Source organism: Haemaphysalis longicornis, unplaced genomic scaffold (genome assembly GCF_048455015.1).
Source record: "Haemaphysalis longicornis isolate Haplotype H1 unplaced genomic scaffold, Haemaphysalis longicornis Haplotype H1 scaffold_3, whole genome shotgun sequence".
NCBI lineage: Eukaryota > Metazoa > Arthropoda > Arachnida > Ixodida > Ixodidae > Haemaphysalis > Haemaphysalis longicornis.
The window spans coordinates 61,569,057-61,585,234 of NW_027526335.1; the positions used below are offsets into that span (position 1 = coordinate 61,569,057).

General features: G+C 43.6%; 2 protein-coding genes across 2 annotated transcripts in view; one reads left to right on the top strand and one right to left on the bottom strand.

Moving 5' to 3' along the window:
- LOC144174513 (NPC intracellular cholesterol transporter 1-like) overlaps positions 1 to 15,735 on the top strand; it is a 72,473-nt gene extending 56,738 nt beyond the window's left edge. Inside the window, 8 exon segments of the mRNA XM_077703253.1 lie at positions 1,864 to 1,982; positions 3,334 to 3,457; positions 4,845 to 4,906; positions 5,763 to 5,910; positions 7,358 to 7,589; positions 8,697 to 8,810; positions 11,234 to 11,396; positions 15,107 to 15,735. Coding sequence (XP_077559379.1) covers positions 1,864 to 1,982; positions 3,334 to 3,457; positions 4,845 to 4,906; positions 5,763 to 5,910; positions 7,358 to 7,589; positions 8,697 to 8,810; positions 11,234 to 11,396; positions 15,107 to 15,147 — 1,003 coding nt within the window. The 3' untranslated portion in view covers positions 15,148 to 15,735.
- Positions 1 to 16,178, bottom strand: part of LOC144174516 (phosphate-regulating neutral endopeptidase PHEX-like) — a 190,251-nt gene that overhangs the window by 107,881 nt on the left and 66,192 nt on the right. The gene's annotated exons all lie outside the window — the stretch shown is intronic.

Below are 16,178 nucleotides of genomic sequence, written 5' to 3' on the forward strand. Positions count from 1 at the left end.
TTTGTTCCTCCTCCTCCTCCTTAATTTCCACATTTCGGGTTCCATCGGATGAAATGCTGGACACTGCACAATATTATTATGTGATGGTACTTTCGAAGGCCTGGCTACATGCCATGTTTTATGGCGGGATGATTTTCTTTTTTTTTTTTTTTTTTTTTTTTTTTTCCATGGGGCTTTGAGTTCCAGGCACAACCTGTAATATGCCAGCAAGTTTTTTTTGATAAATGCTCATTGCATTGCTTTTACTGCATGACACTAGTTTTTGCTTTTCAAGCTAAAACAGTGTGTGAGACGGTCATGGACAAGAATGACAAGGACTGACTGCTGATTGAATTAAATTTTATTGTTGATTCAAAGAGCTTTAAGCTCCTACTGCTTATGGCTGCACAGTCAGGCTAGCACTCTTGTTTGTGTTCCATGTACAATTGTTGTTTTTGTTTTGTTTTCAGCAGCTTTTGTATGTAGGTTTGATGTCTGAAAATAAAATTTTTTTGTAATAAGTAGTCGACACGTGGAATCAGTCGTCTGGTATATGTGGTTGTTTCCCACACTGTTCTCTTGCTGTTTGACACGTCGCCAGCTAGCCTTTAAGTGTATATGTTTACAAGCGTGGTATCATGCCAATGTCAGCTTTGCAAGGTGATATTGATGCAGTGGTAGTTTGAGAGCTGGCTTAGTGTAATGACTGCTTCATCTTCTGGTTTCAGTATAAGCACTCGATACCTCCGTAGATGCCTTTGTAGCTTGCTTTGACTCTGGCTTAAAAATTTTGCTGCACTCAACGTTTCTAGGACTGACAGGGCTTTGATTTTGGTTGTTTGCCAACCATCAAAGGATCGGCTGCAACTTATGGCGTGTGTCAATTGGACTAAAAATGGGATCCCGAGCCGTAAGGCATTCATTTTGCAATTATGAACTTTAGCACCCGTCCCTGCCAATTAATAGGTTCACCATGGTGGGTAATGAGCTGTAATTAAACTCACTCTGGAGCACATTATAACTGTTGCTTATTTGTTCTGGGGAAAGGTATTTGTATGTATATACGTATAGTTTGTTGCTTTCTTATCACATACTGTTTCAAGCTAAATGTGCGCAGTGTTTGTGGATGTTTCCCTTAGTTCTATAGTTTTTTTTTATATATACCGTAATTACCCGATTCTAACGCACACTTTTTTCCCGGAAAAATAGGCCAAAAAATCGTATGCGTGTTAGAATCGGATACGAAACTGAAACTGCCGAAACAGCGGAAATTTCGTTCCAGCCATCGCCATCGCCATCTCAAAATGGCGCCAAAGCTTTTTTTGCTTTTAGCAACGATTTTTCTGACGCAGGAAGCATAGGCACCTAGGCTTTTCTATCGGCGATCACACAAATCGTCTAATCGTTCCACTTGCGCGCTTGACAACAGCAATGGCAGCAACGGCTGTCAGGCGTTCAAAACGGGCGGTCGGCTGAAGCGTGCGCCTCTGGAGAAGCTCGCGGGATGGGCGTGCGAGGCGTGGGCCACGATCCCATCGACCCCGGTTGAACGTTCGTTCAGAAGTGTGGCATCGCGAACGCGCTTGACGGCACCGAGGACGAGATGATGTGGTCAACGGAGAGCGACGAGGAGCGAGATGAGTCAGATTACTTCGGGAAATAAATCGCCCGTTTCTCTCGCATTCGTTTTTTTTTTTTTTTTTTTTTTTTTTTTTTGCTCACAGAGTTCCGTGCGGGTTACAATCGGAGGTGCAAGTTCTTTCGTTTTTTGTTTTTTTTTGCCAGGAAAATCGGGGGCGCGTTAGAATCGGGTAATTACGGTATCTCCTGTTAACCGGGTTGCTTTCGAATGATTGGAGCGCAATGCCATTGTTGTGTCTACAGGTCGACGGTTGCCCAGCCTCCCATGTCGTGGATAGACGACTACATTGCGTGGAGCAAGACGCCAGCTTGCTGTGCCATGGACAACCGGACAATGGCGTTTTGCCCACGCAACCACACTAGTGAGCCACTTCCTTAACTGCTCTTCGGAGCTCTGTGCTTATTTCTGCTCGACAAGGGACGGGCTGGTTGGGATTGGCATTCATAATATTTGGTGTGCTGCTGCAATGACCTTTTAATGGTGGGCAAGAACAAGTAAGAAACTAAAGGTCCTAGATTTTTGTTGACGTTTCCTGTTGCACTTCTGGAAAAAATCCAGGGCCATCTTCACTAACGTGAAACCTGGGGAGGGGCGAAGCATGCAGTGTATAAGTGTATTCTTTCTGCCTTGGAGATTTTGCCAATGGAGAGGAAACCGTTGGGGGTCGAGGTTACAGCTTTGCTGTAAAAGTCTCTTGTCTCTGAAGCACGAAGCTCTCTAGCGCAAGGCATAAACGAGTGTCCCAGTGTTTTTTAAGGATGTGTTACGAAGCGCTCCAGCACGAGGTGTATATGATTGTCCTGGTGTTTTTTAGTACGCGTCATGTTCTAGCGCGAGGTGTAAATGAGTTTCCCGGTGTTTAGTACCGTGACTACATGAGACGACGATGACGACTGGAGACGCCAACAGCCACAGCCCCTAAGGGACTTCGCCCCTAAGAGTCTTGGTCAACTTTTGGTTTCGAGAATGATGCTCAAAGCCGGCGTGATGCAGCAGTAGCCATTTGAGTTTGTTGGAATTATTAGAAAGGCAAATTCGCAAAGTTTGCTGAAAGCAAAAAAAAAAAAATGACAGTTTCATCGTCAGGCATTCTAGTGTGTTCATGAGCTGCAATAATGTGGTACTAAGCAAGACTGAACTGACCCGCAGTGGATCTCTGTATAACCGATACTGTGCTTGTACGACATTGTTGTGACTTAAATTGAGAGAGCCCTAGCATGCTTCAAGGTTGCTTCAAGAATCCAGGAAACTTGATCCATGCTTATACAAGTGGAAACAACCAATTTTAGTTTGGTTGTATTTTAATAAAATTGGCATGTCAGTGAGCTCAAATAGAAAAAGAAAATATTACGTATGTCTTCTCTGTAGGGCCAAAATTTGCTTTAGTATTGATTTATGACGGTAACTTTCATCAATTATTTTTGTTCCGAGAGATGAAGTTTTAGTTCATTTTGTTCCGAGAGATGAAGTTTTAGTTCATTCAAACGTAGTCACACATTTTGCTTTTCAATGGTTGCAGCAGGCTTATTTCATTGTTCCAGTGTGCACTTGGTTCCGGAGAGGCTATTCCAATAGGCAAACTTGCTGTAGAGTGCAAGATGTGCTTTGGATTTGGTTTCTTGCTTTACGTCATGCAAAAAAAGAGCGAGAAGGGGGAGGGAGAGAAATAAGCTGTTCGTGTTTGTTTCTTCACTTTCTTTCTTTGTTCCAAGGGCCCAGAAGTTGCGTGCCCTGCCTGTCCAAGCAAAAGCAGCAAGAGCGCCCAGTTGGTGGCACATTCGAGAGGTTCCTCTTCGATTTCTTGGATGACAACCCCGATGCCAAGTGCCCCAAGGGGTAAGCTCTCTTCTGGCTCCTTATGAAAGAGATGTTACGGTTTAAAGCTTTTCAGCTTCACACAGAAAAAATGGTCTACTAGTGTTTACAATAGAGAAATCAAGTCTTACTGCTGCTTTGCATTAGGAAACAACTGTAGGTTCTAAAGTGAGCCGTGAAATTTGGTGTAAAATCGCAGTGTGAAATGTACCTACAGTTGAAACTTGATAAACGGAAATCGCTTAAAATGGAACTGCCGCTTAAACGCAACTCTAGCCTGTAAGTTGGTTGCTTTTGTACTTGGATAGAGTAAAAAAAACTTTCGTTAATGGGAATTAAACTTTCTGCCTCACCGTGTAAACGGAACAGAAAATTGAACTTCTTGTCAAACCCATGGCCAATAGCATCAGCTTTTTCCGGTTCAGGCTGCTCAGTTCTTTTTTAGCCTTGTTGGCCACATAGGCTTCGTCTCGATTTTAGTCAGCTGTGTTAGCGCGACGAATGCAACTTCGCAGCTCTTGTTGTAGTCGTTCGGTCTCGATTCAAGTCGCCGAGGTTACAGGGCTTAGCTCCTGCTGCCTTGTTCGTGCCATCGTGGTGCAATTCGTGCTTCATTACCGCATTGCCGTCTTCTAAAATGAACGGCTCGCAAGCGCTCTCGAAGTCGAGGCCTGAGGCGTGCACACCATGCGCTTACGTTAGGAAAGAAAGGACATCATTCTTGACTTTAAAAGCCCTCTTTGATGCATTTTCATGCATTTTTAAGGGCACAGTGACCAACTGTTGCCAAATAAACTTTATGAATGTTGGGCCTAAACCTGTTGTAGTTTTCTTGTTTTCTGAAGAACTATCATTCTAGTGCTTAGGGTTTTATGAAATGGTTTTAAGAGTGTGTTTGCATACAAATTTGCACTTTTGGACATCTCTCTCACTAAACGAAACTCCTGTTTAATGGAACTAGTTTTTTCACTCCCTTGAAGTTCTGTTTATCGAGAGTTTACTGTATTATAAATGTAGCTTTACAGCTCAGGTGTATATGCAGGGCCTTGTTTGTATACAGTGTAATGTCGTTAAACTGTACTCATATAAGCCGTAGTTTTTTTTTGTAAGCCAAATCCTCGACTCAGTTTCCCTTCAACCTAATGTATTCGGATAAACCGTACTGCAGGTCAGTACGTACCTTTTTCGTGTTCCCGGGAGGTACGGTTTAACGAAATTTCACTGTACATACCAAGTTTGTAAAGTAGCGCAGAGCATTGAAAGTTCGGTTTGCAGTTTATAGACCCCTGCATTTACCTGCTTATAACTAAATGCTTTTTTTAATTACAGATGGTCTTGTCTCTTGTGTGTCTATCTGTGGGCTGTCCACGTTGTTACAAGTGTTGTTCTATTTATTTTTTTAAACCAGGGGTCATGCTGCCTACGCACATGCATTAGAGATTTATAACAAGAACAAGTCGCAAATTGGAGGTGAGCTGTTTCCTTATTTTATGTTTTTTTTTCCCTTTATTAAGAAGGTTGTAGAACTGCCTGCTGAACCTGTATCTGAAAATTTTGTTTCGTGCCTGAGGGAAAAAAATAGTTGTGTGTACTTTTTAATATTTGCTTTTAAATAGATGTAAGTTATATGTTTGAGTAATCTAAGAATTTTCTTGTTACGTGTGAGAAGAAGTATCTTGCACAAAACATTTTTTGCCGTGGCAAATTTCAGAAGGGGGTAACACCTCACAGTGGCTCACAGAATTCACTATGATTGTACACAACTAATCTGTTTATGGTCACGTTTATTATGAATAACTGTGGTGTCATGTTCCATTCCTTATTCATCATGTCACAACATTGGTGCAGTTACTACAGCACTGTTACTATATGATTAGTCTAAAATTAAACTTTATTAATTGCTAATTTAACCAACCAGTTGGCTCAAACTAAATTTTTATTTAAACTAGAAAGGCAAATTAGAGTTTCTACGTCATAAATGCCACCTCTCCCGCCTTCTGAATGCCGCCGACCCCAAGCTGTGCATACGTATTAAAAGATAACGAAAAGTCCTAGGTGAGTGGACATTTATAGTGTAACAATGTCCACGAAATAAGTCATCTTTCCTTTTGAAGACCAACTTCCATATAACGAAGAAAAGGAATTTCCTGCATGTGCATTATTTTCCAGAAAATGAGTTAAAGAATAGTGCACATTGTAACGCCAGTTTAATTTAGCAGGTGGGTAAAAATCAGTCTTTCTTCACTAGGGAGGTGGTCACCTTGAATGTGTGCATTATTTATGCGCTCTTTCTGTCGCTTAATCTTGCTTTTTTTTTTCCTTGCAGCGACTCAGTTCATGACCTACCACACACCTCTGGCGGACTCGGACGACTTCACCCACGCCCTTAGGATGGCACGGTTTTTAGCCGACAATGTCACGCAGGAACTGCGCAGCGCATCGTCCGCTCATAATGCTACGGTATTTCCCTACAGGTTCGTGTCGCTTGCCTCTTCCACTGCTTTCTGGCAAGTGCTACACGAGAAGCTGTTGCAATTGAATTTACACTTCTAAAGCCTAGCTGGGCAACAGGGCAGCCCTTTGGGCCAAGTTCTGTTGACTAGACTCTCAATGCTCGAAAGCCGAATTTATGAATTGGTGCGTTCCTCTTATTGCCGCGGCTGCCGCTTTTCTGATGGAGGCGAAAAGCAAAATTGCCTGTGTGTACGAGATTTTGGTGCACGTTAAAGATCCCCAGGTGGTCAAAATTAATCCGGCGCCCTCCACTACGGTGCGCATCATCGCCTGTGTTGCGTCGGCGCGTTAAACCCTACAATCAATCAATCAAATCAATCAATCCTTTTATTGCCGCGTTGGGGCACTGGTGCAATACCAGACAGAATTAGAGAGTGAGGTCGCATATTTCAGCCTGTTTCTTGACCTCATTGAAGCCTGTTTTGTTATCACGAAACACCCAATTGCAGTACTATACCGTATTTACTCGCATAATCCTCGCTCTTTTTTTTTTTTTTTTTTTTTTTTTTTCGGAAAAGTCAATGCGAAGATAGAGGTGCGAGAATTATGCGGGGGAAAAAAAAATCCGGTGCACAGTGTTGCCAATTTACCTTCTGCCAGTCCCGCTAAATGTAGCGATCATTTTTTGTATATGTAAGCTCAGTGTTACCAACAGCAGCTATTTCTTTTTATTTTATTATTTGCAACGTAAACAGTCTCCCGTCGATCAGCGATAATGAAATTGCCGCCTTTGGTTTCTGGCGCGCGCCCTATCTCGTCGTCGTCATGTGCGTGCCCTAATCCAGTAATGCACGTTGAAGTCGGTGACGCCACAGTGCCTGCCTGCGGCGCGGTTGCCGTGTTCGATAGCGTACTGTATCGCTTTCAATTTGAAAGCGGCAGTGTAGCTGGCGTTCTTCCCCATGGCGAAGCGTCACCAAGCACAAAACAAAGAGATCAAAAAGTTCTCAAAATGGCAGCGAGCTATCCGCCACTGACTGCTGCTGCTCAACGACGGGACACGATGACGACACGACGACACGACAGCGGGCTGCGCGAACGCCGTCTAGTTGCGCGCACGCGAAACCGGCTCAAGGACAGTGTGAGTAGCGTGTTAGGGCGCCTGTTATGGAGTAGCCATGCAGGTTGTTAGGGCGCCTGCATGGCCTTGGATACACAGCGCTCTCCGCTGAACGGAGAGGCAGCAAGGGAGGGCGCGCGTTGCAGCGCGCGTGCACCATGCTTGGTTTCGCGAGCAGGCAACTTTCGCCGCTGCAAAGTTGGGGTGCGAGGATTATGCGAGTGCGAGGATTACGCGAGTGCGAGGATTACGCGAGTGCGAGGATTACGCGAGTGCGAGGATTACGCGAGTAAATACGGTATTCATTCCGTGTTGTGGTGTATTCCTCCTCCTCTTTTCGTGCGCAGCATCTTCCACGTCTTCTACGAGCAGTACCTGACCATTGTGGCCGAGTCGGCGGTGCATGTGGGCATCTCACTGGTGGGCATCTTCGGCATCACCTTCCTGCTGCTCGACCTGAACTTGTACGCGGCCTTCATTGTCTGCCTCACCATCGTCATGATCCTGATCGACCTGCTGGGCGTCATGTACTTCTGGGACATCGCACTCAACGCCGTCTCCCTGGTCAATCTAGTCATGGTGGGTCCCTCCTTGGACGCTGCCTGTGCTTGCAACCCGAAACAAAGAAGCGTTTGAGAACTGTTTCTGGGGAAGCGCTGAGCGCCTTACTGTTTTGCACTGTGCTTCAACATCTGTGATGAGAGAAGAATCACAATGGGAAAATAAAAAATTGGGAATGATTAATCAGCCAGTACGGTTGTGTTGGTGAGTTACGCTTTATATCTGGTTGCAACACCCTTCAATTTTTTGCGGTCTAGGCACTGGACTTCTGGCCTTGGGAGTCTACACTACTTTTGTATGTTGCTTACTTTACAATCATTCTAAACAAATGATGAGAAGTCAGAGCAAAAGTTAAATGTTTGTTACAAAGCATAAACTGAGGGACATAGTGTAAACACAGAGCTCCCATTAAACATGTGGGTTTGTATGCTCATACACTCCGGTGTTAGACGCAAGAACTCCTCATAGGCACAGGCACGCTGCAACACGCATGCAACATTGTTAAGAGTTGGGGAAGCCTGGCGGTGGAGCCCTGTAGGTGTTGTGCAGAACCTGTTTGTTGGCAACATATTTATGTGATGATTGCAAGTTCATTTTTTTCTTTTAGAGCACATTTTTATTGATAAAAGATAGCACCATCCAGTACTCAATCCAAAAACAGCTATTGAGTCTGCTACCGTATGCCGCCCCTTCCATTAAGTTTTGAAGGAACCTCCTTCCTGTGGGAAGGGTTCACGAGCCTGACCCCACCCGACGAAGCGACGGTGACACGCAAGAAGCAGAAATCGTCACGGGACAACAGAAAAAAGTAAAGCCGTTCCACTCAATGTGAAAGCTGTCGGAAGTGCACAGCCCAAAGTTTTACACACAGGCTCGATCACAACCTTAGAGGGCCTACATCAGTGCGGGCACTGGACAAGCAGCAGACAGACGTGGCGTTCAATTTGGAACACACCTCATACAGCAGTGGAGAGAGAGAGATGAACAAGGCAACAATGTGCCTGTGCGTTGCTTGGCAAAAAGGATGCCAGCTCTTCTTTCTTGACTTGATGCGTTTTTCGCTCATGGCGCACCTTGCGTTCTCGCACTGAAAGAGATGTTTCTTTGCCTTTCCCCTTGATGCAGGCCGTGGGCATCTCGGTGGAGTTCTGCTCCCACATTGTGCGTGCCTTCCTCGTGAGTGGGCAGCCCAGCCGTGTGATGCGGTCGCAGGAGTCCCTTGCCACCATGGGTAGCTCTGTGAGTACCACTCCCGATCGGTCACGGCGTCTACGAACCACTGTTGTCCCGAGTCATGTTTGGTCTGCTCCGTGATCCCGTGATCCCACTAGAGTTCCAACCTACTTGACCTTCATGTGATTTCGAGAAGTAGGCTACCCACCTTTAAAAATGAAGGGGCCACTATGATCTCTTCCCCTGAAGTGCACTTTAAATAAAACTTTTGAGACGTTAAATGGTGAATAAAAGAAAAGCCAGGAATGAAACATTAACTTGTGCCTTTTATTTTGGGTGCATACCTAATGTCACTTTGTAACTTTTAGTCTATTCTAGACAAATTGAGGGGGTTAGCCAGGGTTCCGGTCACAATCTATACCTATAAAAAGAAGTGCCCGACTGACTGACTGACTGACTCATCAACGCCCAGCCAAAATTGTTAGACCTAGAGACTTGAAATTTCACGAGTGTATTTGCGTCATTAAGTAGGTGCTCACTAAGGCGGGTTTTTCAGAAATTGCCCTCCTAACCGAAGAAAAGGGCGAAATTGTGGTTTCGCGAATTCGTGATTTTCTCGGTCACCCATTCACATATCGAAGCACTTTTTGCTGATATATGTAGCCCTTAAGAATACCTAAAAAGTAGTTTTTGGATTTCGCCCTAACCTACACCAGCGAGGTGATTCCACATTCTGGAACTAAAACGGTGTTCCTAAAGATTCTCAAATAAATCTTTCACCAATTCAGTAATCCAACTGATTTTTGCTAGAATATGTTACTCATACAAATGCACAGAACAGTTTTTAAGGATTTCGCTCTGCAACGCCGCTAAAAGGGTCAAATTGTTTTTTACAAATGACACGGCTGATGAGCCAAAAAGGCCTGACAGGTTATGTACACGTCTAGCCAAACTGCTCTTTCAAACGGCTACAGATTGCAAGGGCACATTCTGACTACGGTGTTGGAGGGCAATATTTCTTAAAATTTTAAAAATTCCACCATGGAGAGAGTGAAAAGTGGTAAAATAATTTTTCACATATTAATTTTTTACCGCCCGCCATCTGAGATATCGAACTGGTTTTTGTTGAGATAGGCAACTTACTCGCGTATCTCAACACTGTTATACAACATTTTTCAATGACACCCTCCCAATAGCGGCAAGCGGGATTTCGGGAAAACACTGTTTTTACACTTTCGTAAATAACCACCCAGCCAGTTGATATCTCCCATTCGTTTTTTCTTGAAAATGCTGCCCATTTAATTGCCCAAAAACTACTCAGGATTTTGTCCTAACATGCGTATAAGAAGGCCAGCGAGATTTTTTAATCTGCATCCTTTTGGACATAAAATTCAGTTGAGTTTTCCCGCGTTCGCTTAGCGGTCGCCATCTGTTGACACCTTCGGCAACTACGCGTCTCCCGTAGGAGCAGGTGTCTTATATCATAAATGTAAAAGAGAAGATGTACCAGTAAAAAGCGCAAAGGTTAGCCCTCGGCATCTGTTGGTACTTCCTGCAACCTCGCGCCTCCCGTAGGGAGCCCATGTTACTTATGATAAAACTGTACCGATGAGCATCGTTCATATCTTCTGATATAGCACTTCCTACGAGGAAGAATACCCCTCACCCAGCCGGCCTCCATCATGTGTTCCCAGCCAAATCTCCTGCCGAATTCAAGTTGTGGTTGCAACCTGGCACTCTTCTTCATTCATTAAGTGTGCAAGCAAACCAAGCTCCTCCTTCTGCCATCCACTTTTCCAAACCTTGAGCTGTGGGAGAACCTGGTGACTAACAGCGATCTAAATGTCCAGACAATACTTTCTCCAGAGCGAAGGCTGCCCACTCATCACATGGCTTTCTGAAATTGGGAACCACTCCCACTTCGTCGGCTCAATAAAACCTTTTTCACTCACTGACTCATTCGCTAAAACGCGCCATCTTTGTGCAATTTGTTTAGCGAGAGTTGGAGTAAAACACGAGTACCAGTCGTTTCACATTACCATGGCGCGCCTGCAGTAGGAGCCTATGTACTGACAGCAGGCAGGTGCTCCCGGTGTGTACCACTTCCCAATGAAGTTGCCTAATATGGCGACTAACAAATACCAATTGCTGTCCTTAATATAATGGCCCACCCGGGCACCGCCGGGTACTACCGCTAGTTTTACTCTAAAACTAAGCTCCCACCGTTCACTAGGTTTTTACATTTAATGCGTTTTCTCTTTTTTTTTTTTTACATATAACTTATTTTAGAGGGGATAAACCATGGGTCTCGGGTACCTTTGCTTTTGCACTTCAAAGCATTTGACTGCAGAAGTTTGGGCAGTGCTAAAGCTTCCATTCGGTGTTAAGGAAACCCTAAAATTTGCCATCTAAATCGGCTAGCTTTTCAGTACCATCTCACAGGTAACAGTGCGCGGGCCTTACCGGACGCCCTGGCTGCCCCCCCGCAGGTCCTGTCGGGCATCACGCTGACCAAGTTTGGCGGCGTGGTGGTGCTGGCCTTCTCCAAGTCGCAGCTGTTCCGGGTGTTCTACTTCCGCATGTACCTCACCATCGTGCTGGTGGGCGCCGCCCACGGGCTCGTCTTCCTGCCCGCCCTGCTCAGCTTTGTGGGTGGGTGTCCGCCACCGACTCTGAAACATTTGTGGGCAGCCAAGGGCTACTCAGTTTGGCTGTTTCAGAGCGGAAGAGGAATTTGTCCTGGTGCAGCCCAGGAGCACCAACCGGTATTCTAGGGCAGTTAACCCTTTGATGCCCAGTGCTGCTTAGGAGCAACAACTCAAGCAATATTTTTTTTTTTTTCTCTCGCACTTTGTGGTTGTTTCAACATTTAACACCATCTATCAACAGACAAAGGATCCCGGACCGTCAAAAATTAAATGAGAGAGGGCGGCACGTACTTCCGTTTGCTAGAAAAAATATTGTTTACGCGTGTCAGCTCGCATTCAGATCGGGTGGCTCATTGGGCTAGTGACACGCAACTGAAATTGTGAAATTGTGAAATGATAGCAATACAAAGTTTACGTTATTCTCTTCACTTGAACCGTAAATCATGGTGATCAAGGTAGCTCTCCTGTTCAAGGGATATATGGGCAGCCAGTGCCCAGTGTTTCCCAGTGCCCAGCGTGTCCTAGTGTCCGTCCCAATGAACTAAATTTTTTTCTGACTTCATATTTGTGATTTTGGAAGTCAGTTTGGATCATAAAATTTTTTCTCACATGCTTAAGCAAAATAATAAAGTTTTGGGCATCAAAGGGTTAACCAGGAGCCTAACCATTGGCAATGCCAGAGCAAACTAATTTTTATATGGGTGGCACCAATGTGCATATAATAAATAGGCATGCCCGAATAGTAATTGTGACCTTTGAAGCGAACAATGGTTTGCTTCAAATAATTTTGGCGAGAATAATTTGAACACAAATTGGCTTAGGAGAAATTCTAAATTTCTGCAAAAGTAAATTTGCCTTTAAAAAGAGTCTTTTTATCTGAAGTTAGAAATTGATTTGCTCCTCTCTGCCACAGTTTGGCTTTGCTGACCAACTGGTTATGGGAACTGGTGGGAGCCATTGCCAGTTTTTAAATTAGGCAGCCAGCTACCCTCGTACGTTCTCTCCCCTGTTGGGAAAAATTTGTGGAGCCTCATGCTGCACTGTGGCGGATGTTATCTTCCTTTTTTTCTGATTGAGCTCTCTATACTACAAAATTATTATCTCAGTGGTGCGTGGAACCCTTAGTCTGAATTGAGGGCATTTTTTTTCACTTTCGGGCTGATTCTCCTCTGTGGCAATGATGGAAGTCTACAGCGAGTGTGTAGTTCAGAAAATCAAAGCTGAGAGGTTGCAGAATTCTGGTGCTAAAGTTTTTGTCTAGGAGCTTGCACTGCTCAAAAATAATGGGAGAAGCTTGTAGTTGGTGGCACATTGGGGCCCAAAATAGTCAGCACTTCTCTCCTATTGTTGGCTTGTTTTTATCGACAGGGGTAGCAGCTCAGAGCACAATGCATCGACACAATGAGCTGATATGAACAGAGCTTTTGTGAACTCATTTTATGGACATGGCAGGTGTGGAGCCTTTCAAGTAAGGTGCCACTGAGCATTGAAATTCATTTGGGACTCTAACTACTACTCCTGTTGCAAGATCCAAGCTTCTTGCGGCATGGGTACAACCTTGCGGCCAACTGTACATGTTTGAAACACTGAATAAAAAAAATTGTAAAGGAATTAAATACTGTTGCATATTAACAGCGATCACCTTTGGCACCGAAATTTGCAGTTGAGATGCACAGGCTTCGCTTTTCCACTTGTACAGCCACAAAATGTACGACGATGTGTTGGTTGTCACTGTGTGTTAATGTCATCACTTCATATGGTTTTTGGGATTCTAGGTATTCTAAAAGTCACAGTATTTATCGTTAAAGGAACTTCAGACATTCTCCGGTAGCCGTTTTTTTTCCGCTCTCATTCTCTTTCCCACATTGAAAGCTATGGTACGAGATTATGACCTTGGTGTTTGCGGTGCCTAAGGGTGTCGCCAAGACAAAATGCAAGCTTGGTTCATGAAAAAGGCGGCTTTCTCCGTATAACAATCGTGCCAGTTTTATCACAAGTGTCAAACAAATATTCGAGATACAAATGAAAACAGGTGAAGCGGTGATGACTCCCCCAGCCAATTTCCGGCAATTTCTCCATGGCATGATGGAATCTTGTTTGTACAAGTGGCAGTCACCGACCAAACCCACCACCAAGCAACATGGCTGGGTGATTGTAGTGGGGCCTCTAGTTCCGTTTGATCACATCACCTTCCATGGCATGATGGAATCTTGTTTGTACAAGTGGCAGTCACCGACCAAACCCACCACCAAGCAACATGGCTGGGTGATTGTAGTGGGGCCTCTAGTTCCGTTTGATCACATCACCTGAACACTAACGTGCTGTGCTGTTAAGGGTCTTTGGGGCCGAAAAACGGTCAAAAAATCGTTTTCGGAAAAATGGCATTTGCGGCATCCATGGCCATTTTTCTATCCGTCTGCAAATTTATCATCGAAAGGCACGTTTTTATTGTAAATAGCATTTTAAAGTGCACTCTACAGTTCAGTTCGCGCAGAATTCGATGGTGAAACGGCACTTTTTTTTGCAATGCAAAGCTAGAATTTTGCCCTCGGATATATCACCACCTGAACAGGTACAACTGTAATTTTTTTGCTTTTGATGCCTAAATGTGTGGAGAACACATTGTTGAAAACAAATTTTTCAGATGGAGTCTTTGGAAAATTAGTGTGTTCAAATGACACCACCTGTGAGCCATTTCTAGCAGAGCACAGGAGGAGCGACGTTCAGTGTGTTGTAAAATGGCCAAAAATAGCTAAATCAAAAACGTTCTTCCAATGTTGTATTTTTTACTAGCCACATGGTAATCGCCATTCTGTAGGCGTGGTTATTTTGTAATTGTGACCCAAAATAATAGCAAGTAATCATTAATTATCTGAAAAAATAATCAACTTCCAAAAAATCTAATCTCAGGTTTGAAATCAGCACAAGAAACTCCATAATACTGTGCAGTTTCATTAAAATTGGTGTGTAAATAAAAGATACCTCTAAGACCAGTCTGCCCCCTTAATGCACTGATAACTGTTTTAGTGGCAGTCTCTGTTGTGTCGCTACTGTCATTGTGTAGTGCTAATATCTCGCATTTTTTTCCTGTTAAAAAAATTGTCTTTCTTGGCTTGCGTGGGGCTGAGTAAAGTTAAAAAGGCTAGATTTTTCGAATTGAACGAGGTTGTAGTATTTTGTTTTCATGTCCCCTTTAACTTTTTTGATTACGGGCCCAGTTCGGTTCTCCCATTACGTTGTATGCACATTGCACGTTAAGCGAATGAGACTTCACTTGTTGAACATTTTCTCCAATCTAGAATGCACCATGCACATTACATGCGGGATTTTTTTTTCTGGCAAGTGGCGTATGATATTTCTGATTGGCGCACGCAGCCGCTGATTTGCACTGTCTAACAAGGTCGAATTTCGTGGTGCAAATTAAGTGCCGCTTGTGTAAAAAAAATGTTCCCTTTTATAAAAAAATGCTGACTGGCTGACGTGAGCCGTTGAAGGGATGATTGCCAGCCCTTGAATGTTTGACCAGCATTATCAAAGGGCTGTTCTATTGTTCACAGCTACTTTTGTATGGTAAAGCTTATCTCGCATGCATCTATATAAATAATTGCTATCACTGAAAGACTTTAAGAAAAAGCAGGTTTCCTTTTAAATGCAAATTGTCTATGCAAATTGTCTCTGACGACTCTTTCGGTTCTGCCTTGTTTTCTATTTCAGGGCCCTTCAAGTCTAAGCCCACCGCATCAGCGTCGCATTGAGCGCCCAGTGCCTGATGGAGTGCCGATCTTGCCACTATGCACAGAGCGGATTTTTATTGTACAGACAATTGTTAGGCCAAAATACATATACATTCTTTTCCACTATGAAGGAAGGAGAAAGCTGACATAGTCAGAGACACTACTTTGTTAATGTTGCCAATGATAGCCTTTTTTCCGTTTTTTTTAGAAGATATGTGCGTTATGCTTACTTTTGTGTATTTTATGACGCGATTTTATTAAGATCTCAGTGGTCTATGGTGTTTTTGTACTTCAGCACGCGTGAAAGCCCTGCCTTACCACTTGCCTGAAAATGTGAGGTGTTTCGACGGTGAATGCGTGGAGGTGATTTCTGAAATCCCTTTGCATGTCTGTAGCTTTTCACTTGAAATCTGAGAGTGATAGTGTGTGCCCAGCTCAAAACCAGCTACTGAGCTACGAGTCTCCAAACTATGTCGCAGACATGCCATGTACATACATATTTTGCAATATAGTTTGTGTACTAAAAGCTATTTGGTTGTGTAATCTCAGGTTACTACTTGCGGCTTCACTCACGCGGCGTCTTAGGCAATAAAGTTATCAAACTGTTTATCTTTGTTGTGATGTCCTTTTTTTTAGGCTTTCCAACCAATTTTGATGAAACCTCATGGGCTTGTTCAGTTTTTTTTTTGCCGATTTTAAATATTCAATTAGTGTTGGTGTGAGTTAATTTGTTTGAGATAATTAGAACTTTTCCTAGATTGTTCTTGAGAACAATAAGGAAAAAGCTATTCAACAACAAATTAGCACCAAGGCATGAATAGATACCAGAAGTTGTGGAGAGTGAAATGTGGCAAGCAGTTTTTACAAGTTTACATCAAGTCTAACTTCTAAATTTGAAGTACTCCTGCTAACCAATTAAAAATAACACCAATTAAACAACTACTGAAACACAAAATGTAAAATCTGCTTTCATTCAGCTTCACAAACATTCAGCTTCACAGAGCAAAAAAAAAAAAAAAGATCTTCCTAACTGAACTGGACCTCTTCGAAAA